The sequence below is a fragment of the Marmota flaviventris genome, chromosome 5 (genome assembly GCF_047511675.1).
Source record: "Marmota flaviventris isolate mMarFla1 chromosome 5, mMarFla1.hap1, whole genome shotgun sequence".
Taxonomy (NCBI): Eukaryota; Metazoa; Chordata; class Mammalia; order Rodentia; family Sciuridae; genus Marmota; species Marmota flaviventris.
Genome location: NC_092502.1, coordinates 64,736,705 through 64,755,609, shown reverse-complemented (window position 1 = coordinate 64,755,609; position 18,905 = coordinate 64,736,705). Strand labels below are relative to the sequence as shown.

The 18,905-nt window shown below is 43.7% G+C and overlaps 1 protein-coding gene across 1 annotated transcript in view; it reads right to left on the bottom strand.

Moving 5' to 3' along the window:
• Window positions 1-4,100: 4,100 nt before the first annotated feature.
• The window catches only part of Ppp2r2b (protein phosphatase 2 regulatory subunit Bbeta), a 256,538-nt gene continuing 241,733 nt past the window's right edge, over window positions 4,101-18,905 (bottom strand). Inside the window, exons 9-10 of the mRNA XM_027927909.2 lie at window positions 7,729-7,820; window positions 4,101-4,811 (exon numbers count right to left, since the gene is read on the bottom strand). Of these exons, the coding sequence (XP_027783710.1) occupies window positions 4,532-4,811; window positions 7,729-7,820 (372 nt within the window). The 3' untranslated portion in view covers window positions 4,101-4,531. The remainder of the gene's footprint in view (window positions 4,812-7,728; window positions 7,821-18,905) is intronic.

Genomic DNA, 18,905 nt, shown 5'->3' with positions numbered 1-18,905 from the left:
TGTGGTCCTGTAAGATTATAATGGAGCTGAAAAATTTCTATTGCCCAGTATCAATGTAGCTGTCTCACATTGTAGATGACTGAATGTCCTTGTGCAATGTGTCTGTGGTGATGCTGTTGCAAACAAATCTGTTTATAAACTCTCTCTCTCTCTCTCTCTCTCTCTCTCGCCATTGCATCACAGTTGCCTGTAGTCTTCACAGGAATGTGCTGTATGGGTTGTGGCCTGGGAGCAACTGGCTTCACCATGTAGCCTAGGTGTGCAGTAGATGGTACTATCCAATTTGTGCAAGTACACTCTATCATGCTCACTCAATAATGACACTGAGATTCACCATTTTCAGTTTGTCCTTGTTGGACTCATGACTATATCTGCACCCAAAGTTTTGGGGGTAAATGAATGAATATATGTTAAATTTGTAGAACAAAGTATGGCGCCTAAGAAGTGCATGATAAACATTAGCTAATTGTCTATTAGACCCAGTTTTTAGCAGCTCTGGTTTCAGAGTCAGATACCTTGAATTGGAGTCCTGGTTCTGTTGCTTACTGGCTGCGTGTCCTGAGCTATGTTGACACTTGAGTCTATTTCCTCATTTGCAAAGTGGGAGTAATGATGTCATCATGGGTTAAGGGGAAAACGAACGAGGTGGTCCACAGAAAGTGCTATTGCAGGCATAGTAGAACATGCCTGTAATCCTAGTGACTCTGGAGATTGAGGCAGCAGGATTGCAAGTTCAAGGCTAGCATCAGTAACTTAGACCCTGTTTCAAAAACTAAAAAGGATTGGGGTGTGGCTCAGTGGCAGAGCACATCTGGATTCAATCTCCCCAGGACTGGAGCAGGTTGGGAGTGCTTGTACCGCCTTAGGGAGTGGTGCTGTAGTGGCAGGAGCCAGACCTTAAGGAATCAAGAGGCAGACCAGTCCCTATGCCTGTCTCCCTGTATATTCCCCTGCTTATGCTGGCTAGTGTCTTCCTCACTTCTTCTGACTTATCTTCCTTCTCCTGATACAAAAGCAGATGTGCCTGTCAAAGCTCAGCTTTTTTTTTTTTTTTAAGTTCAACCTGAAAAGAGCATCATTTAATAATATTTATTAAAAGTATAAGCACACATATTTGATGTAGCAATTCATAGGATATATGTCCTATAAACATATTAGCACATTTGCAAAATTATTTTTTAAAAGATTAGTCAGGAACTGGGTGTTAGTGGCCCACAGGTGTGATCCCAGATACTTGGGAGGCTGAGGCAGGAGAATGGCAAGTTTGAAGCCAGCCTCAGCAATCTAGCAGGAGCCTGCCGGAAAAATAAAAAATAGGAAAATGACTAAGAATATACTTAGTGGTAGAGCACTTGCCTAGTATGCATGAGGCCCCAGTTCCAATCCCCAGTGGCCCAAAATGGAATAGGGGATTAAAAGATTTTGGTTGCATAGTATTTCATGGTTAGAAGTACCATCATTTGCCAGGTGTGTTGGTGCATGCCTGTAATCCTAGCAGCTTAGGAGGCTGAGATGGGAGGATCAAAAGTTCAAAGCCAGCCTCAGCAATTTAGTGAGGTCCTAAGCAACTTAGTCCCTGTCTCAAAATAAAAAGTTCAGCTTTTTGAATTGTTTTAAAAATGTTAGGAATGGAATGCTGCATTAGGAAGATTTAAGTCCAAGAAGGTGCCTTGTTTTCCTTCACATAGTTGGCACTCTCTAGTTGTCACCTGATGGCACTCACATTATAAAATAAAGCAAGGGCCTTAGAACCAAGCAAATGGTTGGAAGGGAGGCAAATCAGCCTTCAAGTAGCTTTTACTGTCATCTGGAAGAGAGACTGACTTCTGTGGGCTGCTAATTAAGAAACTTTACTAGAGCAGCAGCGGATCACAAATGTTAAGTTCCTAGCTCAGCACCTGGTACAGAGCAGGCAGTTGGGGATGGTGGGTATTGCTGCCCAGGGCTTTCTCCAGAGCCTCCTCACCTGTCCCTGTCTTCCTGGCTTTTTGCCGTGAGGCATCGTAGGTGTGGGCTTGAAGAGAGGATGGAGGCCTTCCTCTAATCTGTCCAGCAAATCCTCCCTATTCCTGAATTTCAGGTTGTTCATCTACATGCTGAGGCTGCTGGGCTAGTGTAGGGGTCTTTATCTGGAGCCCACACATGAACCGAAGGGGGCCCTTGAGCTCCTGAAACAATGGCTCAAATTGTTCATCTGTGCGTGCTGGTCCTATTGACTCCAGTGTGTGTACCATGGAGACTCTCCAGTGCCTCCACAGGCTACATGTTGTCATACTAGTTACTCAGGCGCTGAAGTTTGATAAACATGCTCCTGGTGGTTCACAAAATGATTCAGGTGGTACATGTTTTTTATATGAATGGTTATGTGATTAACCTTAGAAGAAAATTCTGGCACATCAGAACTGACGTTGCATGAATATTATTTGGAGGAGGCTCAGACTGTACTTAAGTCACATTTCCTTAAAATCATACTAAATGAACACTAGTACAAGGGTGGGTGGATGCTTAATTTGAGAAACAATGATTGGCACAACCCCTCCACCTGGCACAGAGGAGAAGAGTCCTCAGAGAAGTGGAGAAGAGGCCACAGAGGAAGTGGGTGGGCCAGCACCCAGTGTTCCTACTCCTCGCAATTCTCGGAGACAAGAGAATTCTCCAAGTCACATTCAAGAACATTCTTCCCATGAAGCCATTATCCTTGAACAGACAGTTTCTGCCTGGGCCACTTTTCCTGAGCTGCCCAGGAAGTGGCTTTATTGCAGGGAACATAGGACATGTTGGGAAAATCTCATCTTCATCCTCAGGTGACCTCAACATGGGAAACCCTTGTTCACGTTTTAATATTCCTGAAATTGGGCTGCAGTTTACAAATGTTTATTGAAGTAGAAAGTTATTTCCTCCCCCCAAAAACTGTTATGTTATGGATAGTAGCTTAGAATTGAGACAATATGATTATTAATTTTTCTCACTAATTTTTCTCCTCCAAAGCAAATTATATTCAAAAGTTGGGACTTCTTTAAAAAAAAAATTCACAAACTGAAAGAAAATTTTTCTTTCAGTGAAAAAACCTCTAATACTATCTCTCGTCCACAGTGGAAGTTAAAAGTGAGTCACCAGGACAGATTTGGAGACAGGAACTCAGATACCACTGTCTAAATACTATCCACCTACTCTCTAAAGCCTCCTATCCAAATTTATAAATCCTTGAATTCATTTAGGACCCATATTAGAGGTGTGTCATAGAGAACCTTCTGGAAGTGGCTTTCAAGAACTTATAAGTCTGAATCCTCAACTCGCGGGAAGGATGAACCAGTCTCCTGTTTCCAGGGGACTTCCTTTGCTTTGATGTCATAGCTTCTTTCTCTGTGTCCCAATTCCTGTAGGGAGACAGCCCTTGGGACTACTTTTCCAGATGGTGAGCTTGAAATGCGTTAGAGGCTCTTTACCAGACTTCACAAGTCAGCATCTTTATTGGCCCATTTTTTTTTTCTTTTTGGTTCTAGGTACAATGGAGATTTATGGTTTCCAAAACCAGGAGGGAGAGGGGAGGGGGCTGTTAAGGAGACAAACCCACCCAACACAGACCAGCCTTTCTCAGGGAGCCAGGGTAGTGCCTGGCTTCCAGCCTACTGCTTCATTTAGAAGACCAGACACTAAGCAACCAGGACGCGGCCTTTAGAAGCCAACGGAATAAATAAAGCTGGAAAAGGCTGAGGGGAGAAAGCCAGCGAATGTGTAAGTAGAGGATTCTGTAGAGTCACTGGAAAGGACAAAAAGGAAGAGACACAAAGCAGCAGCTGGATCGGGCCCCGCACGGCCTTGCCAAGCCAACTCTGAGAGCACTGTGTAGAAAGTGTTCTTTTTGTGCCCCGCAGCATTCACGGGGTTTCCTGGTTGGATTTTCGGGCTGTTTCTATGGCGCTTAGAAAAAGAGGTATAGAGGTGGTGCAGTGTCCCTGCCCTTCTCATTCTGCATCCTCTTCTCAGCCTTGTGAAATAAATCTCTGGTGCAAAGGAAACTGTTAAAAAAAGAAGCTGATGGACGGGAAGAGGAGATTCTGACCAGTTCTGACTTTTGCACAAAATAAAGAGAGTGTCTCTAAGAGTAAACGGTGTTTTATTTTTTTTTTCAATCAAATGGAATTGCTTAATTAAAAAAAAAAAACTTCTCTTTTTTTCCTTAAATACTACAGACAACCTCATTTTATCGCAGCAGACACCTAGAAACAAAACACTGGACCCACCAGAGAAAACTGGGCAATAAAAGCATCAGAATTCAAGTCAACTATGGAAGAATTACTGTTAGCTGGCAGCTCTCAACTCTAAATAGAAGTGGCCCCAAGTCTATTGGGTTTGACAAGTTTCTCAGAACTGGGGAGTTGGGAAAGTTGGACTCTTTTTAAAATTCTATTCCAATTGTTTTTAAGCACAGGGAAATTAAAGTCAATGCATCAAATGAAGACCCAAAGAAACATTTAAAAACTTGTTGGACTAGTATTCAATATGTGAGATTAAGTAATAACTTGTCCACCTAGTTAACCTTGTCCTGGAATATATATAGGTTATTTGTAGCCGCCACTGCTATAATATTTTCTGAAGGATGCCAAGCTGTATGCAAGATCTTTTTGCTAAAGTCCAGACTGTCGACACTGATCTCGTCTTTTCTCCGCTTTCCCCCCACGCACACTTTTCTGGGCTTGAGTATAGCCCGAGGTTTGCTGTTTTCCCTCGAGGCCTCAAGGGTCACATCACGCTTGGTGTTGCGGTCAAACATCCTGAAGAAGTTGTTGTAGGAGCCTGTCATGATGACACTGCAAGATAGAGAGGAAAGGGGGGGATGACTGGGTGTTACAGTGAAAGTAAGCAAATGATACTGCATCATAACCAGCTTATGGCACTATAGGTTTTATTAAAGATGTGGGGGGGAAGGACCTTTTTCTTTTTCTTTGGTACCAGGGATTGAACTCGGGGGCACTCGACCACTGAGCCACATCCCCAGTCCTGTTTTGTATTTAGAGACAGGACCTCACTGAGTTGCTGAGACTGGCTTTGAACTTATGATCCTCCTCCCTTGGCTTCCTGAGCCACTGGAATTACAGGTATGTACCACCATGTCCGGCAAAAAAAAAGAAAAATCTTTATTGTGACCATGGACTTCCTTTTGAATTACTAATGGTGATAACCCTTCTTGTTATTTACTTTTGTTCTATAGATTCCTTTTGATTCTTTGGTCTACCTAAATGAGTCTAGTTATTATGATCTGAGCCCTACTTCTCTCCTATCAGGATTAGGAGACTCAAGTGGGGTCGTGTAAGTAGAAACACTTTTGAAAACAACAAATTGTACTTATTTAAATAACAGCTGCTGTTGGAGTATTCTTCAGACTGTTTGACCTGTAGGGCTTCATTACGTCTACCTGGTAAGAAAAATGCTGAGACACAGCACCATGATTACAGGGTGGCCTAACCGCTTCTGTGAACCAGATCTTAATTCAACCTTTTTAGAAATATTGCCTATAAAATGGATGTCATCGTGGTCTTATTCAGGAAGAGAGTAAATAAGTTTTAAAAGGATTTGGAATGGACAAATAAGATTTTAGGGGGCTGGCTGGGATTGTGGCTCAGCAGTAGAGTGCTCGCCTACCATGGGTGGGACCCGGGTTTGATCCTCAGCACCAAAAAAAAAAAAAAAAAAAAAAATTAGAACAGCTGGTCAGGGGGTTTCTACATTTTTACAAGTGTTTTCCATTCTTGGGGACATCTACAATTGACCAGAAGAGCAGTGAGTCCCTACAGTCTTCCAGTAGCAAGGTGTAGAATATTAAATGGTGACTTTTTAGACAGGGCAACAGGCCAGGAAGAGACTGCAAGTGCTCAAACAGAATTGGCCCAAGTCTACTGGGTTCGACAATTTTCTCACAACTGGGGAGTTGGACTCTTTAAATTCTGCTCCAATTGTTTTTAGCACAGGGAAATTAGAGTCAATACATCAAATGAAGACCCAAAGAAACATTTGAAAACCTGTTGGACTAGTATTCAGTATGTGAGGGGTGTTACCCGAGAGGCTGGTGAGAACTTGCTTCAGGACTGGGAGGAGAGCCCAGCCTCATCTCTTTTTTGCATGATTTGAGCAGTGTCACAGAGGTGAAAGGAAAAGCTAACAAGACTAGCCACAGCAAGGTGGGGGATACTTTGTCAGCTGTGCAAATTAAAGGTTGGATTTTCTTCTTCTGGTCTAAGAAACTGATGCTATGAATGGTTTCTCTCTGTGCTAGAGTGAACTGCGGTGACCTTGTCACACAGGGTTCTGGGGCTCTACCTCCACCATCTCATTTCAACTTCCATGAGCCCATGAAAGGGAGATGTGGAGAGGTAAGTAATTTGCACAGTCACAGTCCTAGTAGGTGACAGGGTCAGGCCTCAAACTTGCATGTGCACTGGTCTCCAGGGTGTAAGCCCTCAGCCACTTGGGCTCACTGCGTCTTGGGCATTGATGTTCATGTCCCCCATCATGACCTGGCTGGTTTTTAGACAAGTCAGAGAAAGTCTTTGGAAAATGTCTTAATCTTATTTGGACCCAAAACAAAATTTCCTAGTTGTGATGTTACAGAGGAGATGTTATTTTTAGGATTCAAATTCAAAACTTCTTTGGTATTTACCATGTACTAGTTTGTGAGGTTGGGCAGGCTACTCTTTATGTCATCAAGCCTCAGTTTCTGCAGTTGTAAAATGGGGACAATGAAAGCAACCTTGTTGGACTGTGGTTGGGATTAAATGATGTGTGGGAAAGTGCCCAGTAGTAGGTGCTTAATAAGTGTTGTTTTTGAAGCTAGCCTAAGATAGGGGGAAAAGTGGAATGATTATTAGAAGATATTGTTAATATCTTATTATGAATAAATACAGGAAAATAACAGGGCTGGCTTCTCTGCCCTTGGGGGCTTTTGTTCACATGTCACAGTTGCTTTGCTCTCTGGCCTGTATTAACTGGACTGACTGGAGTCCTTTGCTACGTGGTGACTCCTTTTCGACCTGCTAAGCAGGGGGTTCATTTTGGGTCAGTGGCAAAGAAAGCTAAAGAACAATTGAGAGAGGCGGCTTGTGCTCTCTAAAGCTTAATGCTCGAGTGTCTTGCCATGAAGGATTCCCGTGCTGCCAAACACTATTACCAGTGCCACCTTCATCAGGGAACTAAGCCAGCCCCCAGTTGCCTGCATCTAGTTCTCATGGAAGCTGGAGACTCATCTGTATTTGTCAAACTAAAAATGAACTATTGGGAGGTAATATGAAGTATTGGTGAAATCAAAGGCCTTAAAACAGTAATAAATCACTTGGAGGGAATGTGATAAATGAGCTTGAGGAGAATCAGCTAATGAACCACCAGGGCCTCCGGTCAGGTCCATACTAGCAGCTTGGAGAGTTTTTGATCTAGAAAGCTCATTTGGTAGTACTTGGAACTATTCAGGCTGGGATTTGCTGTTGAATTCTTTGTGGTCTTTGTTAGGCATGTTGACCCAGCTCTGGGAGTGTCTTGTGTGTCAAAGACAGGACTTTCTTGAATTGTCACCTGAGTCAGTCCCCAAAAGGACCCTGGGTCTCCTTCCTTTGCAGGCCTGATCTCAGGGTCCATCCAGTGACCCACAGAATGCATCCTAGCTGGACCCTGAGGCCCAATTTTGACCCCCATTTGGCTTCACCCCACTTAGGATTAATTTCCAAGAGCCTCTCTTACCTGTCTGACCCATTCCACACACACTCGAATTTATCAAAAATGCAGTCATTTTCGTAGAGGGAGCACAACTTGCTGCGGAGGTAGTCATGAACCTGAGAGGAGACACCAAAGTCAGCCATCATCGTAAAAGGTGAGTGTCCCTGTGAACACTGCCCCTTCTGACATGAGCCATTTGTCCTCTCTCTACCTGTGCCTCGAATCAGATGGCCCTGGATCTGATCAGGCTGGGCCCTTCCTGACTGTGGGATGTTAGGGTGGGTTCGTGAGCTCCTCAGGTGGCCAGTGTGGATGAAACAGCTGGTTTGTGTAGAAAGTGGGATAGATCAGGGCCCAGCGAGTCCCATTTTCTAAGCTGCTTTGTTCACGGACATTGGAGGACACCCTTCATCCAGGCTTTTGTTCAACAAATTTTTATTGACTCTGTGCTGTGGGCCTGGGATATAGCAGTAAATGAAATACCCTCATGGTGACTGCAGCCCAACGTTGGGGGCAAGACTGTACAACCAAGTAAATACCTAAGATGGTTTAAGTGGGGCTAAAATTATAGCACAAAAGAACATAGAGAAGGGTATTTTTTTCTGTAGGGTGAGTAGTCAAGGCTTAACTTGACAGTATTGGAACAGAAGCTTGTGGGGAAGGGCTTTCTAGAAGCATAGAGAACAGCATATGGAAAGGACCAGAGGCCGGAGGCCGAGGTTGGCAAGTAAGCAGATGGCCTGAAGTCTGAGCGAGGTGAAGAGACATCACAGAATGGATCACTGAGCTTATGTGGTAATACAGAGGTAAGGGTGAAAGGACCTGGCTGTGACAGGTGATGGCTTGGACCAGGGAAAGTATTGGTAGGAAGTGGTTAAATTCAATATGGGGTTAGAAGGAAAGCTGATAGGATTTGGGTTAACTCAGGTGTGGTGAGAGAATCGGGAGTCAAAGATGGCGCCAGGCTCTTCTGAACGAGTGGAAGGATGGAAGCTCCACGTTCATTCCTGAGGGGCATAATCTGGAGCTGTTGGGTAGAGATGAGGGGAAGGATGTAGTGTTCTCCTGAGGTGAAAGCATTAGCACGGTTATCATCTGAGACTGAGCACAGGTGTGACACTGTAGGACTTCAGGTGCCCCTGTGCCTTCCAGAAGTTGTGGAATGTGAATTTCAGATGAGACTGGTCAGCACAGTTGGGTACTTTCCTCCAGTTACACCCATCAACTTGGATGTTGAGGCAAATAGGCAGATGAATAGGGCTCAGAGGGTGATAACTTGAGCTCATTTTTAGAGTGATTTTCCTGGACATGAGCAGCAAGTCGTAGTAATAACAGGTAGACGCAATATGCTAACTGGTTGTTTTTGCCCAAGTACTTCATTTATTAAAAAAAAAAAAAAAAAAACCCTCATTTTGTCTCTAAAACCCTCTTCTGATATAGAATTATTCTCTTTACTTTCATGGAACATGAAGCACAGGGATGAAATATTATTTGTCCAAGATCACACAGGAGAGAAAATGACAGAATGGCAACTGGACCTTGTATTTGGGTTCTGAATTGCACATCTCTGAACTACCATAGCAATCTGCCTCCTGCTTTCCCTGTCTCATCAACCTAACCTTATGTGGGGGTCTGAGTCCTAGAAGGAGCCACAGTAATGAAGTCAAGAGAAGTCAAGGGTGGGGGGGCAGAATTGGGAGGAGGCAGAAGGATATCAAGGTCATTGTTTAGCTCCAGAGTGATGACTCAGTCTTTTTTTCCTTGTCTCTTGACCCCAAGAGTTCTGTGGGACGCTGAGCCTGGAGGCTCCATTGTGTGTTTAGTCTCGGCAAAGGAATGAGGTCAAACTCATCCTGCGTTCCATTAGTTGTTTGGGGTATTTGACAAGCTCTCTGAGTTATTTGGCCAGTGTAAGTAGTTCTAACCCTACCAATTAATTGCTCTCCCTTCACTGTCTCATTCTCAAACAATTCCAGGCTACATCAGGGCAACAGCTTCAGTGCTATGGTGACAAGTGAGTCCATCTGCACCAGGGTTTCTGGCAGTGCTAGATGCTTTGGGGGAATGCAAGGCTTGAGTCCTGTCCTTTTGAGGTATCCCTCCTGCAAATTAACCCACCTCCTTCAGAGGGCAGAGTAGTCAAAGTGTAGAGATAGGGTAGTAGTGTCTTTAAAAGATTTGCCCTCCTTGTAAACCTTTCCAGACCTCTTACCATTTCCTTTGGCTTTTTGTCATAACACCACGGAAGAGTAGTAAGTGTTAAAAAAAAAAAAAAATACGTGCTTTGGAAGTGTGGGCCCATTAGTAGGAACCACACTGCTGAGAACTCTATAAAGACTTCCTAACTTCTATCTTTCAAGAATTATTTCAAGGTAAAATCTAATCTGAACCATTATTTTTCTTCCACAGCATATAAAGTCTGGAGAACTCTTGCCTGCCTCCAGTTAGAGCATTTGAAGAACAGCTATGAAGAAGGTATGTTGTTTAAAAAATTCATATTAAGCAAATCAGAGGATCTTTCTCCACTAGAAAAGAAAATAAGATACATGAGAAACATCTAGAGCCTAGCAAGAAAACTAAAAACCCCTACAATCTAATGCTTCTTTCTTCATGTTCCTATTACTGTTTGTTTGGGCTTCCTGAAGGTTGGCTGAAGCTCCCACCCTCCGGGTAAGTTCTTTATTCTTGTGCCTAGTGAGCAGATTGAATACAGGCTCCCACAGTTTTCAGTGAAGTGCCGGCTGCAAGTTGAGTATCCCTTATCCAAAATGCTTGGGGGTGCTGGGGTTGTGGCTCAGTGGTAGAGCACTTGCCTAGCACGTGGGAGGTGCTAGGGTCAATCCTCAGCACCACATTAAAAAATAAGTAAATAAAGGTATTGTGTCCAAGTATAACTAAAATGTATATATGATAGATGCATATCTATAAAATGCTTGTGATCAGAAGTGTTTTAGCGTTTGGAATATTTGCATGTACATAGTAAAGCTTTTTAGGGATAGGACCCAATTAGAATTCATTTACATACACCTAATACACATAGCCTGAAGGTAATTTTGTGCATGACAGTTTGGTACATGAGACCAGATGTGGGGTTTTTCCATTTTTGACATGTTGGTGCATTTTGAATTAGGGATACTTAACTTAGGCTTTAAGGGCCGTGTGGCATGATACTAGCCACAAAACTGTAAACAATTGTGGCTGTTTCAAATATTATTGGCGGGGTTGGATTTGGCTCACAAGCCAGTTTGCCAAACCCTGTCCTATAGGTAAACTTAATCATACTTCAGTTGACAGCTTATTGGTGGAAACATGCTTGAGATCTATTAATGCATGTATAAAAAAGTACACAGCGAGAGCATTACCAGTCTTCCTGCTCAGGGCCAGGTCTTTCCCTGTTTCTCCCAATCTTTCTTCTTTTCCTGGTACTGGGATTGAACTCAGGGACACTCAGACACTGAACCACATCCCCATTTTGTATTTAGAGACAGGGTTGTTCAGCACCTCAATTTTGCTGAGCCTGGCTTTGAACTCATGATCTTCTTGCCTCAGCCTCCTGAGCTGCTGGGATTACAGGTGTGTTCTACCACGCCTGGCTTCCTATCTTTTTCAACACTGTTCTAGAAACTCACTGAAGCAGTTTTTTATTTTTACATCTTTTTTTTAGTGGGTGCAACATAATTGTACACAATAGTGGGATTCATTATGCTATATTCATACATGCATCTAACATAACTTGATCAATCTCCTTCCCCTGACCTGTTTTTTACTGTTCATCTTTGATATAACATGAACTCAGTTAAATCACTTTGAGACATACCATTCTGAGTTAAGATGTTGCAAGCCATGTGCTATGATACCTATTTCTTGGTTTTCTGCCAAGATGTTTCCAAGCTTATCAGCTCAACACGGCTTCAGAACCAGGGACTTTAAATGCTGATTACTTCACATCACAGCCTGCTAACTCTGTTCGAAAACTAGCTTTGTTCTAAAAGCCTTCTCCTAAAATAAAGGTACTAATTGCTCTTGCCACCCTGGGTCCGGAATCTCTTTTCTCAAAAGCTCTCCAGCAGGCTGCCTCACTACAAATACCACCCAAAACCAGGCTCCAGTGCCCTCTCCTTTGTACTGAGGGTTCTAGCACCATATAGTTTGTCTTACGCAGCTATAAGAGGACTCTACTATTGACCCTTCCCCTGGGCTAAAAACAAAAGGCTGTGACAGGGAGGTGATGTAGAGCCTTGAGGTCTGGACTCGGGACAGTAAGATGCAGGTACAGGGGATCTTTTAGAACCACAGGGGTAACAAAATTATCTAGTCCACATAGGTGGTCTTGAATTCTAGCTCCCAAGCTGCCCTCTGAATCTTAGTCCTCATCGTCCTCTCTGAACTTTTCCTTCATTCCTGATTGAAATCTGGCTCTCCCCTGAGGTCATTGCTTCTCTTGAGGACACTCCAGGGTGGCTGGGTATGGGCTCCTTGCTGCTCCCGACACTTGTTCCTATCTCCAATTCTTGGCTACTTTCAAGTCACCCAGGCTAAACTTCCTGTCATCCATTCTTCTTAAAGTTCTCTAGTCCTCCTCCAAGTAACTCAGGACCTCCATCACTATTCCTGCCATCTATCTTAGTAATTCAGACTCGCTGGTCTTAGTTTAGTCTCATATTCAATGAGTTCTGTCCTCTGCTTCCTTGGTGATAGAACGAATCTTGTCATCCTTTGAGCAAATCTCATGCCACTGCTACTTCCTATCTTTTAGTTCTTTCTCTCTAGTATCAACCTTAGATTTGGCAGTCCATCATTATGATTGTGTTCTCTAATAGGCATGTTTAACAAACTTCCCTTTCTCCACTATATTATAAGGCGAAACCCCCATCAGTTAGATTTATCAAAATCTGCCCTTTTCTTGCCTGCACCAAGCAGGTGAATGTGGCTGTGAAGAAATACTTATAGGGGTTAGTTTATTTTAATAGACACCTCAAGTGGATCTTTGAGCAAACCTAAACCACTCCCTTTTCTTAGATGAATATTTCAAACTTTTCTCATTTAGCTGGTGACCTTGCTTTTAGATAAGAGAATATCTACATGTTCCCATCACAAAATTTATAAACCTATTGCATCTGGAGTTACATACACTGCTCTCCTTTCTTTCACAGGTGAACTGTCCATCCTCTCATCTGAGGCCAGTTTTGCAATGGACTCCTTCACTTCCATTAAATTCTCTCTCTCTCCTGGCTTATTCCCCTTAGCCTGAAGCATCCTGTAACTTCTATCAGCCTGCACCCCATTCCAGCTAGTGCTCTTGAAAGAGCTGTCTATCCTCTTAAGTTCACACCCTCTCTTCACCCCACTCACTCACCTCACTCTTCCATGAGGGCCACTGGTCATTTTCACTTTATTAAATTGAATGGCCAAGTCCTTCTGTAGTTAGTGTAGCAATAGCAGTTGGCAGTCCACCTTGGGATTGCTTTCACTTGGCTTGCTGGACACTCCTCTCGATTTTCCTCAAGGGCCACTTTTCCCCAACCTCCCTTGCCAAATCATCTTCCTAGTCTCAACCTGGAGGCCCGAGGGCACAGTTCCTGATCTCTAATTATACACATTGCCTGGGAGAACTCTTCCAGCCCTATGGCTTTATGACCCTCTAGGCATTCAGTGTCAGATTTGTCTTAGGACCTATTAATCCAATTAAACATCCAACCAGAGATGGCAAGAAGACAGCTCAACATTGAGTCTGGATGGATAGATCTGGTCCCATCTCAAACTCTTGATTTTTCTCATCTAATTAAAATGGTAACTCTACTTTTCTGATTGCTCAAGACAAAAGCCTTGGAATAATCCTAGATACTTCTTTCCCTCTTACGTCACACATCAAATTTGTCCTCAGATCTTAATGGTGTTGCCTTGGAAATGTCCAGAATCTGGTCATCTTCACTGCTAACAATTTCATCCAAGCTACTATCACCTCTGGCCAGCTTACTGTAGTAACTTTATAATGACTCTTCCTGTCTCCTCATTATTAGGTGCAGGGCAGGCTGGATGAATGTTAGCTGCAGGATAACCCACGTACTCAAACCTCCCTCTATCTGGTCCTTCATCACCTGTTTGCGTCAAGTCTGAACACTCGACCCCCGCCCATCTGGTGCAATGAAAACCCACATCTGACCCGTCTGTATGACCCAATCACTGTACGCCAACAAGGCAGCTTGCAGACCCAGAGACCCCATCAGATTCTGGCTATAAAAACTCCCTCCTGCCGGGCCCCTCGCTCTTGCTCTCTTTCTTCTCCTGCTTTCACTCTCCCTCTTACTCGTTCTCCTCTTTTGCACTGCTGCAATAAAGATCTCTTGGTCGCTTTCCTTTCATTGGTGCCAAAACCTGGGAAGAGGGTTAAAACCCACTTTTGGGTCCCTCTTCCTTTGGAAGTGCCACTCACTGGAAGTCCAGAACTACCCTCCCCTTCCTGGAGTCCTAAACCCAATGGTGGTGTCAGGAGGATTTGACCGTTGATGGTCCGGCAAACCTCTTTGCCCACCTGAGGGGAGGAAAGCACCCCACCACAGCCTTTAAGGTCACGGTGACCCTCGGGGACTTCTTTCTCGGGTAGATTTGACTCTTGGGTTCACAATTATTTCCTTTCCCCAGCATAGGCTTTATAGGTCACCCTTAAAGGACTGTGTAACCTCTGGGAACACATAACAGAAAATCACACCCCACCCAGACCTTCACGGTCAGGGTGGTTCTCATAAAGTCCTCTCACCTTTAAGACTCGGCCGCTAGAGCTATGCTTACATCCCCTTCCTCTCTCTCCCCCACCCCTCTTTCTGGCCCTGGGAGTCTCTGGCCTCTCCAGCAGGGGTCCTGAAAAAGGCTTGGCTAAGGTCTCCCACGGCTCTGGCCCCGTCCAGGACAGGAGCCTCGACTGTCAGGATTCGTTGATGACCAATCTCTGCAACTTGAACCTGCCACTCCTGACTTTTGGCTCTAGCGGGGACACCCCTTTGCCAATAATCGGTTTCCTTCTTCTCCCCTATATTACCTTTGCGCTCCCTTCCCTCATACTACACTTTTGCAACATGGGTAATGCGTCCTCTCTGCTGGTCACTCTCCCTTACAATGCCTCTTAGATAACCTCAAAACCCTCTCCTTGACACCAGACATCAAACCCTAAAAATTGAACAAATATAACACCAAGGATTGGCCCACTTATCCCCTAGATAACCAAAGCAAATGGCCCCCTTTTGGGTCTCTGGATCCCTCCATTCTAAGGGATCTTTACAATCACTGTGATCATTTGAAAAAATGGGTAAACTCCCCTAGGTCCAAGCTTTCTTCTTGCTCCGATCCAATTCTCCTCTCTGCACCTCTTGCACTCCTCTACAAATTTTTCTAGGTTACAAACCAATGCCCCCAGCCACCGATCCCCAACCTTTTCCAGACTCATCCACAACTTTTGACCCTGCTGATGAACCTCCACCCTATCGCCCAGCTCAAATACGTCCTCAGCCTCAATCTTCTGCCCCTCCACCGTCTCCCCCGCCTCCATAACCTGCTTTCTCCCCTTCAATTACTAGACCAAAAACCCAAACCACAGCCCTTCCTTAAACCGTTGCCCCCTTGCTGAGGTAGCAGGTACTAGAAGGTATCCCTCCATCCACTCACTCTTCTGACAGTGCCTACACCGGGTCCCACCAGGCCCTCTTACCAGCTAACACAAAGCTCAAACTAGCTGAGGAGAGCCCTCAGACCCCTATCAGAGATCTGGTGAAAATGGCCTTTAAGGTTTCTTTGTCATCACTAAAAACAGGTTACTAAGAATTGTCTCTTACAGGCTTTTTGGGATATTTGCTCCTGTCCTCCCCTCTGCTCTACTTGTTCTACTGCTCAAGTTTTCCTTGCTAGGGAAAATCCCAAACCCCTTTTCTTTTATATCTTCCTCCCTCCCTCCCTCATTCTCAGATCCACCAGAGCTGCTCTCAGCCCCTCCTTCCCCCTCCCTACCCAGGCCCACAGAAAAGTCTTAACTGACCTTCTCCAGCAATATTCACCATGGCTGGTTTTAGGACTGTCAGCAAAAGAGTCTCTACAAATAGTTCAATGTAGATAAACTTCCTCTTTTTTTTGTTGCCCTGTTTTACTTGGCCCCTGGCTGGAAAAAAATTAGCACTCCAGGTAAGGGACACCCCCTTACTAGTTTTTCACAAAAGTATGTAAACAAGGCCTCTGGCCTTGAGCAGGGGATTCACAGAGATGGCTACATTTCTAAGATAGAGAAGTTACCAACTGGGCTCCATGGTAACAGCTGGCAGAGAGAGGAAAGAAAGAGAAGAAAAAGCTCTCCTCAGGTGTCTTTGAAGGGTTAACTTGCCCAGAACAACAACAAAAAACTTCTGCGCCCCTCCCCTTATATGCTGGATATAAAATTCTGAAACTACCTGAACTTGAGGTTCAGGGGATTGATTGATTACAGCAGAAGCTGTGCCCTCTGAACCTGGCTGCAAACAAATAAAACTGTTTCCCTATCTTCACTGCCCTGTCTGTCCCTACAACAGTATAATTCTATATACTTAAATACGGTATATGTTTTCATGAAATGGTAAACAAATGTGATTGTATACTGAAAACAACAAAATATCTCATTAAAATTTGCAAGGATTGTTTCAAAGTATGAATAAAGAAAGAATTAACAGATGGGAAAGAGAAATTAGAAGGTTCTAAGTATGGATTTAATAGAAGGAAAAGTTGTTTCTGGATAAGGGACTCTATGTGATTAAGTAAATACGAGAGTTTAAAGAAGGTGTGTGAGTTTTGAGCAAGTAATCTTGAAGGAATTAAGGATTATACAACTATGGTTAACAACTGTTATTTTGCAATATTGTAATGTTATTTAAGAGCTAAACTTGATTAATATAAAAACATCAATATAATTGTGGTACTATTACTCTTCTTTATATATTAAATGTGTTCATATTTTCCAGGTATATAAGTAATTAAGATAGAAGCTTTAAAAAAAAAAAAAAACACATCAAGCTGCTGTTCTCCAAACTAAAGTTGCATGGTAATTTTAGGCTTATAACATTGGAGATTTATTTATATCATTTAATGTTCTATAACTGGACCTGTTATCAATAATATTCTATACACTGGGGTATAATTTAAATGTAATATCATATTGTGTTAGCTAGTATTCATGTGACCTCAAACAACAATATGTAAACTTTATAAAATATTTAAAAACAAAGATCAGCTTCAATACTAAAACACTACCTAAGATTTATTAAGAGCCCTGCCTTACCTGAGATAAGGCTCTGCCTCCCATCTTACTACATATCAGAATGACTCTAAAGTAGGCCAGACTTCAGCTAAAGCACAGTACTCTTAAATTAAGACTGGTGAGACTGACTTGTTAGATGTTTAATATCAAGACTTAAAAGGGCCAAGAAAACCAATATTTGGCTCTTGCCCTCTGAGTCAGTCTGAATCCAGGGAACAGGGACTTCTCTACAGAGCTTTGCAACTCTGGGACACATAACCTCCTGATCAGGGAGATTAATGAGACCATTGGAGAATAAAAAGCCAATAAGCGCACTTGCTGTGAATAGGAGGGTCATTGGAAAAAGGAGACATCCCTGATGCTTCCAAGGGAAGCCACATGAAGCAAGGCTGGACCCCATCCTAGCGCAAATGGCACTAGCAGAACTAAGAAGCTGCTCTTGAATGACCCCTAACAATAGATAGAAACAAAGTCAATTTTGACCAGCTTGATCTTTAACATCTACCACACCCTGTTAAACCAAAACAGTCATTCCTGGAGGTAATGAAGGACAAGAACAGCGAGAAAGAGGAGACAGCAATTAGGTCAACAGTCTCCATGGGGAATGTTTAGTCAAGTATGACCCCTATTAGTCCTGTATCTGTTAAATTGATTACAGAAATTCCTGCAAGATCAGATTCACCAACCAGTCAATCAACTACTTCAAGACTACCAGTTCCTGATGCCCAAGATGGAGACCTATGACTCATGACCAACTCCTCCAGAGACTCTGCCCCCATCTAAAACCCTCTCTAACCCCTTTTCCAGTTTTTACAACCTCTCTTTCATTTCCTAGGAATGAGAACTACTCTCCAGAAGGTCCGCTCTGCTCGTTCTGACTGCTCTACTGTATCCCCACAAGAGAGCATGAAACCTAAACTCCCCATGCATCAGATGAGGAGCCACCAGCCAGGCGAAGATTGATTGGATAGATACCTTCCCTACATCCAGGGAAATTGCTGACACTGTCACCTCCATCCTCAATGAGCAGATCATTCCTAGGTTCAGACTTCCCACCTCTACTTCTCAGGTTGTTCAACTAGTCTCCAAAGGTTTAACATCACTTGGAGGCTCCACATCCCCCGTTGACCCCAATCATCGGGTAAGGTTGAGAGGCCTAATGGCATTCTCAAGGATCATCTCACTAAACTTGCTATTGAACTCAGGCTGTCCTAGCCCAATCTCCTGCCATTGTCCCTCACCTGAATTCAGGCAGCCCCAAGAGACCCCTCAGGCCTTAGCCCCTTTGAGCAACTCTATGGGTGCCCTTTCTTAACCAACCAAAGCTTTCCAATCACTCCTCCTCCCCTTGTGTCCTACCTCACACTTCTACACAAATTCCTAAGAGAACATGCAGACAGGTGCCTTCCTACACCATCCATTGCCTCAATCCTGGCACAACAAGGAACTGAATCGGACCCTCTTCAACTGGGTGATGCAGTCTAACTTTAGGAACTGCATTCTCAATCACTAGAACCTCACTGGACGGGACCCCATACAGTCATACTTACTACCCCACTGGTGACCAAGCTTTTAAACACTCTCCCTGGTACCATGTCTCCCGCCTTAAAAAGTCATCTGTTCCAAATTGTCAGTCCTGGACTTCCACCATGCCCACCAAACTCAAAATTTCTTGCCAACCCTTTTCTTGTACTAATCATTATTCTTATCTCAAACCACAGATGGCGCTTCTACATCCAAGCAATATGGCACCACCCACTCTCAGTTTATGGGTCAAGGCACTTGCCCTTCCACTGGCTGTAATTGGGCTGTCATCCTTAACATTACTGGATTCTACCAAGCCACCTCCGATCCTTCCTAGAGTCCCTACGACAGGACCAATGGCTGATACCAAAGATCTCCTCCACTCAGAAATGGTTTGATGCCATTG